Below are 12,291 nucleotides of genomic sequence, written 5' to 3'. Positions count from 1 at the left end.
GGTGTGGACACCCCTTCTTTTCTACAGAGGGCAACTTTTTTAGCCTGAGTGGGAACAGGTCTAATGGGGACAGGTCTAATTTCCCCATATGCGATGAGTGGTTGCCTGAGGGCGGCAACCCAGACTTGTGAGTATAACGTTTATCTACAACCTATGCTATCAGTTTATCAGTAAGGCCTGGAACCCACTGCAAAACGCTATCGCTAATCGCAAGCGCTAGCATTTTGTAAGAGCAGTTTGTCAGCGGTTTCATGAGCGTTTTAGGAAGTGATTTTACAAAGTGTATCAATTTGCCAGTGGTTGTGTAGCGATTAACGTTTTAAAGTCTGATTGGTCCTTTCAATTAATTTTAATTTTGTTAGTGTGTTAACTTTAAAACGCTAGCAAAATCGCTCCATGCAGGTTTTGATGAGCGATTACGCCAGCGTTTATATACTTTACATTGAAGCACTAACGCTCCCAAAATGCTGCATGTCCTGCGTTTGCGATTTGAGGAATCACAAACGCTCCAGTGGAAGTTGCCCCATCCAAACACATTAGCTAAGCATTTTGGCAAAACGCTAGCGTTCTGTAACGCTTCTAAAATGCTCTCAAAATCGCCCTTGTGGGTTCCAGCCCTAATACACTATTGGGGGCTCTCAATTGTGTTTTTTCTCTCTTCTGCCTTACGGTTATGCTCATCATTCTGACTTCAGTAGTGTCTGACCACATTGAACATGGTAGAAGCCAGATCTGTGTCTTAAGTTTGAAAGGCCTTCCAGCTCCAGAATACGTTAGTGTACTGAACAAGGGGTCTCCATTTCCTAAAACTTGCTTTGTTTGGATATGTTCTAGAGTAGGCAAACAGTTGCCCTTACTACAGACAAATGGTGCATACACACATCCACTTTTGAATGACCGATTTTACTCCATGTAGTATGTGGGTCAGCTTTTTTTTATTTTTTATTCTATGAACAGATTATGTAAGTAAGCCCTCAGAGGTGGCAATATTGGCAAATCAAAAACACCACTACTGAAAAAGTTTTCAACAGTAGATGAAAAAGGTACTAACATGAGTATTTTCTTGCTTGGTAGTGGTTTAGATGGCATTTTATAACAAGGTGAGAAATCTAGTCTAGGAGAAAAAAAAAAAAAAAAAAAGGATTGCATATTGGCCTTGGTGTTTTAATATATTGTGCTACTGGCTCCTGGTTTTAAGTCTCCCTTATGGGTTTTTTAGTAAAGGGATACTTCCCAGGTATGTCACGCTTTACTCATCACCCTCCCTTGGTCCATTGCGTTGCTTTTCTGATGTATAAAGCACACACATTACTGTGTTTGAGATGCTAGCTAGCACAAATGTTTCTAAGGCCAGAAACCCACTAGGAGTGATTTCTAAGTTAGTGATTTTAAAAAGCTCTTCTAATGCAATGCTATGAAAGATTTGTATACAATCACATTGCTCAAGTGGGAACACACCCATAGCATTACATTAGCAAGAGTTTTCAAATCGCGAAACGCTCAGAAAATCGCTCCTAGTGGGTTTCTAGCCTAAGAGGACATGCAACTTCAAGGGAAGATTTAATATTCTGACATATTATGTAGTATTACCACTGACATCTTCCTCAATGCTTTACAAAGTATATAGTCTGGTTCACATGGGCATCAAATGCAGCAGTCACAGTGTTCACCTCTTTAAGTACTGTCAATTCAAATGAATGGATAGTGCTTTTTAAACGTGTGTACTATCTTTTCCAGTCGTTTGCTTAACCAGCTAATGGCAAACTGACTTATTAAACGTCCTGTTTGAGCCTGTTAACTGCAACATGACCAATGTTCTCCCCAGGCTCTTTTAGCCGGGTGCTCCACCCAGCTAGTTTTGGTGAGCATCCGGCTGTCATCGGCTCACCTCCTCCTATGCTGTAAGCAGAGTTGCTCAAAGAAGCACTGGCCCTGCATTCTCATCTCACCCCACACGGCTACTTTTCCATGCCACCTGGCTGGAAAAAATTTCTGGGGATAACACTGATGACGTTTTAATAAGTCGCACTCTCTCTCTGCCACCCCGCACATTGCGCGCTGCTCCCGCCGCATTTACCCGTTGGGACTCAGTGTTCTGTGATTGGGGAAGAGGACAAAGCAGTCCAATCGCAATGCCTGGAACAGGAGCGTAACTAGGTCTCCCCCTCCCCCCGGGCCCCCCTGCAGAAATTCTGAGCGGGCCATTTTGGGGGGCTGGAGGGGTCGCAGCATGAAAGGAAAGCCATGCTGTACTTCGGCGGGGAGAGGGGACATTTCCCCCCCCCCTCCCTCACCTCAGGCTCCCCCCTCTGCGCTCCCCTCCAGCATCAATACAATTGTGTGAGCATTGGCGGGGCAGCGGCAGCTACATACCTTCCGTGCGCTCCAGCGAGGACATTTCTCCCTCTAGTGTCTGACGTTACTTCCTGTTTATAGGGATTGAACACTTCCTCTAAAACACGTGTCCACTAGCGCCATCTTGTGGCCAAAAAGTAAAATTACACATACATACACATTAAAATTAATAACTTATACTTCCAAAGCCCCCCCCCCCCCCCAAAAAAAAACACTTAAAAAAAATACATAATAGTTGCTTTAGGGACTCAGCTTTTTTTAATCTATATTTTATGAGGGAATATTACTATAACTTTACTACATAGGGGCTTGTAATTATGGACCGGACAAAAAAAAAAAAAATATTTCCACATAATATATTGTTGCCATACATTGTGATAGGGACATAATTAAAAGGTTTAATAATTGGGACAGCTGGGCAAATAAAATATGTTGGTTTTATCAACAGAACATTTAATTTTAAAAAACTATAATGGCCGAAAACTGAGAAATTTACATTTTCTTATTTTTCCCATTAAAACGCATTTAGAATTAAAAAATGCATAGCAAAATGTACTACCCACAGAAAGCCTAATTGGTGGTGAAAAGAACGAGGTATATAGATCATTTTGTTGTGATAAGTAGCAATAAAGTTATTAGGGAATAAAAGGAAGGAGCACTGACGGGTGAAAATTGCTCTGGTCCGTTAGGGTAAAAAACACTTTGGGGTGAACTGGTTAAAAGGAACCTTAACTGCAAGGGATATGGATGTTTCCTTTTAAAGGAATCATCAGGCAAAGAATAGGAAATCCGATTTACTTACTTGGGGCTTTCTCCAGCCCCTTGCAGTTGTCGGTCCCATGCTGACAGCTCCGTTCGCAGCCGCTGGCCCGGAGTCCCCGCACAATGCAGAGGATGACCTCGAGGTCGCCCTTACTGCCCCTGTGTAAAGTGCTGCTGTCAATCAAGCCCATGTTGTTGAAGATGTCTGCTCATACAGTATTCAGACAAATGTTTAGCATTGGATAAACGCAGCACCAAAAGCTTGTCTGAACTGGCTATAACTCTCCCTCTGGGTTTCACATTCTAATCCCTACCATAGACGTATGTCTATCATAGTCTAGGGCCAATTCAGGAGGAAACCCATGCAGACACTATCTACTATGCTGCCCACATACTGTATAGGGATTTAGGGATACAAATAAAATAAAAGCAGTGTGTAGGTCAAAGTAAAAACACAACAACTAGTATTACATTAAAATTGCAAATTTATTGTAATTTCTAAGTAGAGCTAACCTAATACAGTGTTCCAAGCTCAGATCAAGCAGTCCTTGCCCTCTATAAGAGACAGATGGGCTTCTTTAAGACATTCTTACAGCAAAGCATTGGAAGTGACTGCAGTTTGAAAACACTTTATTTGTAAAACAAGTTAACTACATTGTATTTGAGGGGGGGGAAAAAAAACAGACTTCTAATGGGGAAAAAAAAATGCATTTTAGTTCTAGATCATGTCCTTGCCAATCCAGTATAACCCTTTCCCGTCCTACATGTACACTATTACACCATTACAGAGCTTTTAGCTAGAGTCATTCATGACTGAGGTGTGGCTAGGTCCAAACTCCACTGCAAAATCTGCTCTCATTGAGCCTTTTGACCTGTAGGAGTGTGTGGAATGTATGAAGCAGGTGTCTGCAATACTACTGTAAACTATGAAGAGAATTGAGAAATACAGCACCATTTTACACATTTAGCATTTGTCACCATCAATGACCACACTGGACTTTAATATAAGCCCAGGCACAGTTTGTCAGATGCCTTATGTAGCATCTGCTGGAGGAGAGCTCCACTGAGTGGAGTGAGTGAACTGGAATCATACAAGTCAATTTACAACAGGTTATGAGCTGCACACTTGTGCAGCAGTGCCTTTACTATGCAGTAGTTTTGCTACAATAGACTTTACTATACAGCAGTTTATATGTTTTAGGAGGGGATAGTGTCTTGTATATGATCATACGGTAAGGTGTGTAGACCCCGAGGTAGGCAATACAGAAATAACTGGAGTAAAGTCTGGCATTTCAGTGGTTAACTAGTACAGTGTAATAACTGCTTTATGTGAATCAGGAAGCTAGCTTTATGAGGTCAGAGGTATATCAATGTAGAAAACCCTTGCGTGTTCAATGCACTTGCCACAAAGGTGAGCATAGTCTTCAGGGAATGTGTACTGTCCATGGTCATTGGATACATATTCATATGGGAATGTGAATAATTAAGGTTTATGATCATTAACCACCTAGGTACATCAATGCTGGCAGTGAAGAGAAGGAAAGCATGACTTATAAGAAAATACTAGCACAGCAGTCTGACAAACTGCCAGCACTAAAAATGACCTGAGTAATGCAGGAGGCATACATTAGTTCTGTCCTGACGAGCACTTTTTTCCTCCAGTAACATGATATACAAATGTATTCTCACTATGAATGTGACTACAAAAAGGACACACAGCTCTAAGAGGGACAAGATGCACAACAGTGAAAAGGAGATTACTGATCTTCTGATGACTCGGCTGTGCCTCCCTCTTCTTCCTCTTCATCATCCTCATCCTCCTCCTAGTAAGGGGAAAAATAAAAATGCAAAAAAACGGAGCTCAGTCATATTGTCCGAGTATGGCATCTCAGAAGCTTAAAGCTTCATACTGAAGGATCAACCATGAGCTGCCCTCTATTTGAGTTGTTCATGTGCTCAAAAGCACATCTGAAGTGAACAATTCACTTCATATTTCATACATACCTATGTAGAGGGAAGGCTTTGGATACCTTAGGTCAGTGTTTCCCAACCCTGTCCTCAGGGCCACCAACAGTGCATGTTTTGTGGAAATCCACAGAGGTAGTTAATTAGCTCTGCTGAGACACTAATTATCTCTCATGTGCACATTTGTGGTTTCCTGTAAAACATGCACTGTTGGTGGGCCTTGAGGACAGGGTTGGGGAACTCTGCCTTAGAGCCTTCCCAGTCCTCAAGTCTGTCCCGTCATTTCCGTACCATGCATAGAAGTGGTTTGTTCTTCTAGGTCTTCGGCATGCCTTGGAGCTACTCATGTCCCCAAGTAGTTCCGAAGACTAGCACATCCACCAATCCAGACTGGCACAGACGCAGTACGGATGCGCTAGTCTTTAGAACTACTCGGGGCGAAGTACACTGAATGGCTTCAACTGGGGACAGTGCAGCCTGCAGCATTTAAACGCATACTGCATTCATATCCTGATAGACTGCTAGAGGGATTTGGATGCGCACTCTAACACAATTAGCAGTGTCCCATGGCCTTATACTACATACTGCAATGCCGGTATACAAAGGGGGGAAAAACCTACACTGCAGCCATCTGGCATGAATACAGTAGTGTCCTCTCCAGTGGTCTGTTTGGAGTAAATACATGTTTTTTTGTACATAAGCTTCTAAGAGTCTCTGGAAAACATATCTGCTTGTCTGGAATTATCGTGCAGGTCTGGAGTATGCAATCTGAGGTCCAACGGATCTGTTGCAAAATGACATGTTCAAACAGATCCTATAAATAACATAGGATCTGTTGACATCTATTTTGTTTTCTAAAAAAAAAAAAAAAAAGTCAGTTTTTCAGGGGCAGGGAAGCAGCACGGGAGTGACATCCTGCAAGGCAAGTGGGGGAGAACAATGAAATCTCCCACCAGTCGGCTGTAGTGATCTGCTCAGCAAACCCCTGGCTGTGTGGTTGAGGGGCATTGGGGGCTGCCGTACACACACTGGATTCTCTGCAGAGACTGTGGTCATCAGCACCTCGGCAGAGTTCCATCTGGCATGTGTACAGGCCTTAACCATGCAAGCTAAATATCTGCCAGGAATGTTTACCAATTGTGGCTGATAAGGAAACAAACAAGATAATGTAATCACTTCCTCATCTTTGACTTCTGATAGAAACTTCCCATTGTAAGAGAAAATGCTGTGTTTAACTGTTTCAATGCTGTTTTGCTACCATTTTTTCTGGTAGTAGGCTTTGGAGCAAATAAGAAATGCGGAGTTTTGTCCCACTTTAAGCTTAAAAACAATTTTCAATGATCGGTTTTCTGACGGAGTTCAAGGTGTTCATTTTTAACATGTAGTGATTCACAATCGGGTTTGTTTTAAACCAGAGCTAAAAATCTATGAAGTTTACTTGTAAACTTCCTTTTGAAAATTCTACTTGTCTGGCTGTTGTACTAGTCCTCATAATCCGTATACTTGTTTTTTGTGAATTAAAAGCCGACTTCAGTCCCTACTAATGGCTACACGCCTATTCTCTTCATGCGGTGTAAAACAGCAATATCGCAAAAAGTTGTAAAATGTAAGAGACACGTGTACACATACACAGAAGACATACATTTCTTAAAAGTAAAGTGCACTATAACAAGTTTACATATTCTTCTCAGTTCTAGTATACTTTAGTTCTGTATACTGAATCTGAGCCGCTACTTACTTGCTTTTTAGCAGCTTTGTTTCTTGCACTGGTTTTCCCAATTTCAGATTTCTAGGGGAAATAAAATATGGTAAATATGTTACATGCAATATTCTATTAGCAATTGTTATTTAGGAGATTTCTAGTTGCCAGTTGAAGTTTTAAGCATTCCTGTATTGGTGAATTTAATTGCCAAAGTCCTTTCTGATTGTATTTAAGTAATAGACAGGAAAGTACAGTATGCACAAACACAGAAATTCAGGCAGACTTTTGGATTTGCGTTCATCAGTACAGGAACATGTAATCATTTTGGAGGTTGGGGAAAGCACCTTAACGGCTGCATGTGATCAATCCAAGGTTGTGAAACCAATGCAGAACTAACCATCCTATAAGATGTGCAACTTGCCTCCCCTAATAAATGAACAAATTAACACATATAATGTAAGGAGAAACACAATGTTGGTCACCAATGAAAGCCAAGGATCTCTGCCCATCATGGTGTGTGCTGGGTCTATCACAGCCAACAGGCTAGCAGATTTCAGTGTCACATCTGCCACCCACCAGTGCAATTTGGGTGCAATTTTAAATGCAGCTGAATTGCAGTAGTTGTAACACCACATGGTGGCATTACCTGGGGGAAAAGGACTGCGACCTGTCGCACTTGAACACAGCTGCTCAGATGTGACTCTTGGGGTGGAGGGCTGTCTAGCATTGGTACTCAGCTCTTACAAGCACCTGGCCAGTGCAGTAGAGCAGCTGACAGGCAGTGAATTCACCACCTGTCAGCTGTCTATCCGAAACAGGCCTCACTGACGTGTTTGTCCTGGGTGTGACTCGATATCAGCTAAAGTTATTCTGACAGCCAGTTATAGGCACTCTGCTAGCGGCTAGCCTAAATCACTTCTTGTGTCACTTACTTTTACCTGAGAAAGCAGGTTACCCCCACAAAATGTTTAATCATGTGGCTAATAGATGCATTTTTGCTGTACTTGCCTTCCTTCAAGGTGGCAAGAGACCACCCTTCCTTTATATATTGTTGGCACCCTTTATCTTGACAGCCTGGTATGTATTCATAAGTAGTAGTTTTTGCATCATTCCATCAACTGAAAGTTCTTTAAGTTGCGAACTTTAAGTTGGGGAGGGTGTGTGTGTGTGTGTGTGTGTGGGGGGGGGGGGGGGGGTGTAGAGAGAGGTTATACACCTGAGCTGATCCTGATGGTGCCCATACATGGTACAATTTTTTCAATCACATAATTTCGTTCGATTATTCCGTTAGATTCACTAAACAACAACTATACAACATGTCTGATCGCATTTTTATTGAAATAAAGGGATAACTTAGTTTCTCTTGATAAAAAAAAAAAAATATTTTCAATTTGATAGTTTTGGTTGAATAAACTGGAAAATCGAATGTTTTTATTGTATGGGCACCTTTACACTGAGAAAATGAAAATACCAGGAATAGAGATTATTCTAATTTCCAGCTTTTTGAGATGACATTTGTGTTAATGACTAACAAGCCTTTATTCAACAGCCCCCATTTAGCACCATGCTAATGTGATGGCCACTGCTTACCTAGAAAAAGTCTGAACCGAGCTTACTACTGACATTTGGACCATGCATTACAAATGACTTCTCCTTTTGCTGGAGTATAATTACTATGACCTCCGTAACAAAAATTGCGACTCCGTAACAAAAATTGCATCCTGTTTTTTATCATCCTACAAGTTCCAAAAGATATTCTAATGTGTTCTGGCTTACTGCAGCACGTTCTACTATCACCATCTCTGTAATAAATCAACTTATCTCTCTCTTGTCAGACTTGTCAGGCCTGTGTCTGGAAGGCTGCCAAGTTCTTCAGTGTTGTGGTTCTGCTATGAACTCCCCCATCCAGGCCCCTCTGCACACTGCCTGTGTGATATTTAGATTAGTGCAGCTTCTCTCTGTTCTATTATCTTTTACAAGCTGGATAAATCCTCCTCTGAGCTGGCTGGGCTTTCACATACTGAGGAATTACATACAGGCACAGCTGTCTGCACTCTGCAGGAAGAAATAGCCTGACACTTCAGTGGAAGATAGCTGCAGGGGGAAAGAAACACACAAATGATCTCTTGAGATTCAAAAGGATGGCTGTATACAGCCTGCTTGTGTATGGATGTATTTTCTATGTGTGGACATACTGTACATCAATCTACTTCCTGCTTTGGTGGCCATTTTGTTTGTTTATAAACAAACTTTTTAAAACAGTTTTTAACCACTTTTAATGCGTCGAGGAGCGGCGAAATTGTGACAGAGGGTAATAGATGTCCCCTAACGCGCTGGTATGTTTACTTTTGTGCGATTTTAACAATACAGATTCTCTTTAAGATAAAACAGATTCATAAGCAAGATAAAATTTCCAGAGATGATTTATCGATCTCTAAACTTCAATCTCCCAAATGATATAAAACCATAGTTTGAGACATGTAACCCGATGTGCCACATACTATCCTGTTACCATATTTGCCTGATCAGGGTCTACTGTACAGACAAACCCTGCATGTCTGTTTCTATGGACAGGGGAGACAAGCAAGTGACCTCATGCCAGGAAACCACACAAACATGATCAAAGAAAATTTGAATCAGCCAACTGCCACTCCTGAGCAGGGTCATCTCTAGAAGATATTCAATGTAAGAATGCAGTAGAGAGGAGCTTGAAATTCAAGTCCAGAGAAACTTTGTTCCAGTTAGGTGGCTACATTCTGCAATGCTATAACTACAGTTACAAACCCTACTTCAGAGGACTCAAGTTACAAGGTTTCAGAGAAACAAAGTCGTCTTCGGCTCCCTGCACACGATTCCGATTTTTAATCGGTTTTTACATCAGATTCCAATTTTTAATCGTTACTGTATGCTGCGTTTTTTCCTCCGTTTTTCTGTTGATTGTATTCAAGGAAAATCGAAATTACAAATCAGAAAACAGATTTGCAGTGTGCAGGGAGCCTTCATGTGAAAATATATAATACTTTATTACATTATTTTTGTTAAATGTTACAGTATTGCATAAACTTTTGTTAGTAGTTTACAACACTTTAAAAGCACATTGGGGGAAGAAAAAAAAAAGTTTATACTAGATGTCCAGATCCAGAGTTACCCAAAAGTAAGGTCGCATTCACAGTGGGACGTTATGGTCGCACGTTATAAAGTCTTATAACGCAGCTTACTGCAATGTTAATCCTGTGGGCCGTTCACGGTGCGACATTAACCACTTGAGGACCAGACCCTTTTTTTCCATTCAGACCACTGCAGCTTTCACGGTTTATTGTTCGCACATACAACCTACCACCTAAATGAATTTTGGCTCCTTTTTTGTCACTAATAAAGCTTTCTTTTGGTGCTATTTGATTGCTGCTGCGATTTTTACCTTTTATTATATCAAAAAAGACATGAATTTTGTCAAAAAAAAGTTTATATTTTCTGTGCTGACATTTTTCAAATAAAGTAAAATTTCTGTATACATGCAGCACGAAAAATGTGGACAAACATGTTTTTAATTAAAAAAACCCATTCAGCCTATATTGATTGGTTTGGGTAAAAGTTATAGCGTTTACAAACTATGGTGCAAAAAGTGAATTTTCCCATTTTGAAGCATCTATGACTTTTCTGACCACCTGTCATGTTTCATGAGGGGCTAGAATTCCAGGATAGTATAAATACCCCCCAAATGACCCCATTTTGGAAAGAAGACATCCCAAAGTATTCAATGAGAGGCATGGTGAGTTCATAGAAGATTTTATTTTTTGTCACAAGTTAGCAGAAAATGACACTTTGTGACAAAAAAGAAAAAAAAAAAAAAAAAAAAGTTTCCATTTCTGCTAACTTGCGACAAAAAAAAAAAAATATGAAATCTGCCACGGACTCACTATGCTCCTCTCTGAATACCTTGAAGTGTCTACTTTCCAAAATGGGGTAATTTGTGGGGTGTGTTTACTGTCCTGGCATTTTGGGGGGTGCCTAATTGTAAGCACCCCTGTAAAGCCTAAAGGTGCTCATTGGACTTTGGGCCCCTTAGCGCAGTTAGGCTGCAAAAAAGTGCCACACCTGTGGTATTGCCGTACTCAAGAGAAGTAGTATAATGTGTTTTGGGGTGTATTTTTACACATACCCATGCTGGGTGGGAGAAATGTCTCTGTAAATGACAATTGTTTGATTTTTTTTTTTTTACACACAATTGTCCATTTACAGAGAGATTTCTCCCACTCAGCATGGGTATGTGTAAAAATACACCCCAAAACACATTATACTACTTCTCCTGAGTACAGCGATACCACATGTGTGGCACTTTTTTGCACCCTAACTGCGCTAAGGGGCCCAAAGTCCAATGAGTACCTTTAGGATTTTACAGGTCATTTTTGTTTCAAGACTACTCCTCACGGTTTAGGGCCCCTAAAATGCCAGGGCAGTATAGGAACCCCACTAATGACCCCATTTTAGAAAGAAGACACCCCAAGGTATTCCGTTAGGAGTATGGTGAGTTCATAGAAGATTTTATTTTTTGTCACAAGTTAGCGGAAATTGATTTTAATTGTTTTTTTTCACAAAGTGTCATTTTTCGCTAACTTGTGACAAAAAATAAAATCTTCTATGAACTCACCATACTCCTAACGGAATACCTTTGGGTGTCTTCTTTCTAGAATGGGGTCATTTGTGGGGTTCCTATACTGTCCTGGCATTTTACGGGCCCTAAACCGTGAGGAGTAGTCTTAAAACCAAATGTCGCAAAATGACCTGTGAAATCCTAAAGGTACTCATTGGACTTTGGGCCCCTTAGCGTACTTAGGGTGTAAAAAAGTGCCACACATGTGGTACCGCCGTACTCAGGAGAAGTAGTATAATGTGTTTTGTTGTGTATTTTTACACATACCCATGCTGGGTGGGAGAAATATCTCTGTAAATGACAATTGTTTGATTTTTTTTTTACACACAATTGTCCATTTACAGAGAGATTTCTCCCACCCAGCATGGGTATGTGTAAAAATACACCCCAAAACACATTATACTACTTCTCCTGAGTACGCCGATACCACATGTGACACTTTTTTGCAGCCTAGGTGCGCTAAGGGGCCCAACGTCCTATTCACAGGTCATTTTGAGGCATTTGTTTTCTAGACTACTCCTCACGGTTTAGGGCCCCTAAAATGCCAGGGCAGTATAGGAACCCCACAAGTGACCCCATTTTAGAAAGAAGACACCCCAAGGTATTCCTTGTATGGCGAGTTCATAGAAGATTTTATTTTTTTGTCACAAGTTAGTGAAAAATTACACTTTATGAAAAAAAAAAAAACAATTTCCGCTAACTTTTGACAAAAAATAAAATCTTCTATGAACTCGTCATACACCTAACAGAATGCCTTGGGGTGTCTTCTTTCTAAAATGGGGTCACTTGTGGGGTTCCTATACCGCCCTGGCATTTTACGGGCCCAAAACCGTGAGTAGTCTGGAAACCAAATGTC

At 40.9% G+C, this 12,291-nt stretch overlaps 1 protein-coding gene across 1 annotated transcript in view; it reads right to left on the bottom strand.

The window, feature by feature from the left end:
• Window positions 1-3,584: 3,584 nt before the first annotated feature.
• The window catches only part of HMGA1 (high mobility group AT-hook 1), a 31,150-nt gene continuing 22,443 nt past the window's right edge, over window positions 3,585-12,291 (bottom strand). Inside the window, exons 5-6 of the mRNA XM_068265514.1 lie at window positions 6,821-6,871; window positions 3,585-4,940 (exon numbers count right to left, since the gene is read on the bottom strand). Coding sequence (XP_068121615.1) covers window positions 4,875-4,940; window positions 6,821-6,871 — 117 coding nt within the window. The 3' untranslated portion in view covers window positions 3,585-4,874. The remainder of the gene's footprint in view (window positions 4,941-6,820; window positions 6,872-12,291) is intronic.

This window comes from Hyperolius riggenbachi, chromosome 2, assembly GCF_040937935.1.
Source record: "Hyperolius riggenbachi isolate aHypRig1 chromosome 2, aHypRig1.pri, whole genome shotgun sequence".
In the NCBI taxonomy this organism is placed as follows: domain Eukaryota; kingdom Metazoa; phylum Chordata; class Amphibia; order Anura; family Hyperoliidae; genus Hyperolius; species Hyperolius riggenbachi.
This window is presented reverse-complemented; position numbering and strand designations above follow the sequence as displayed.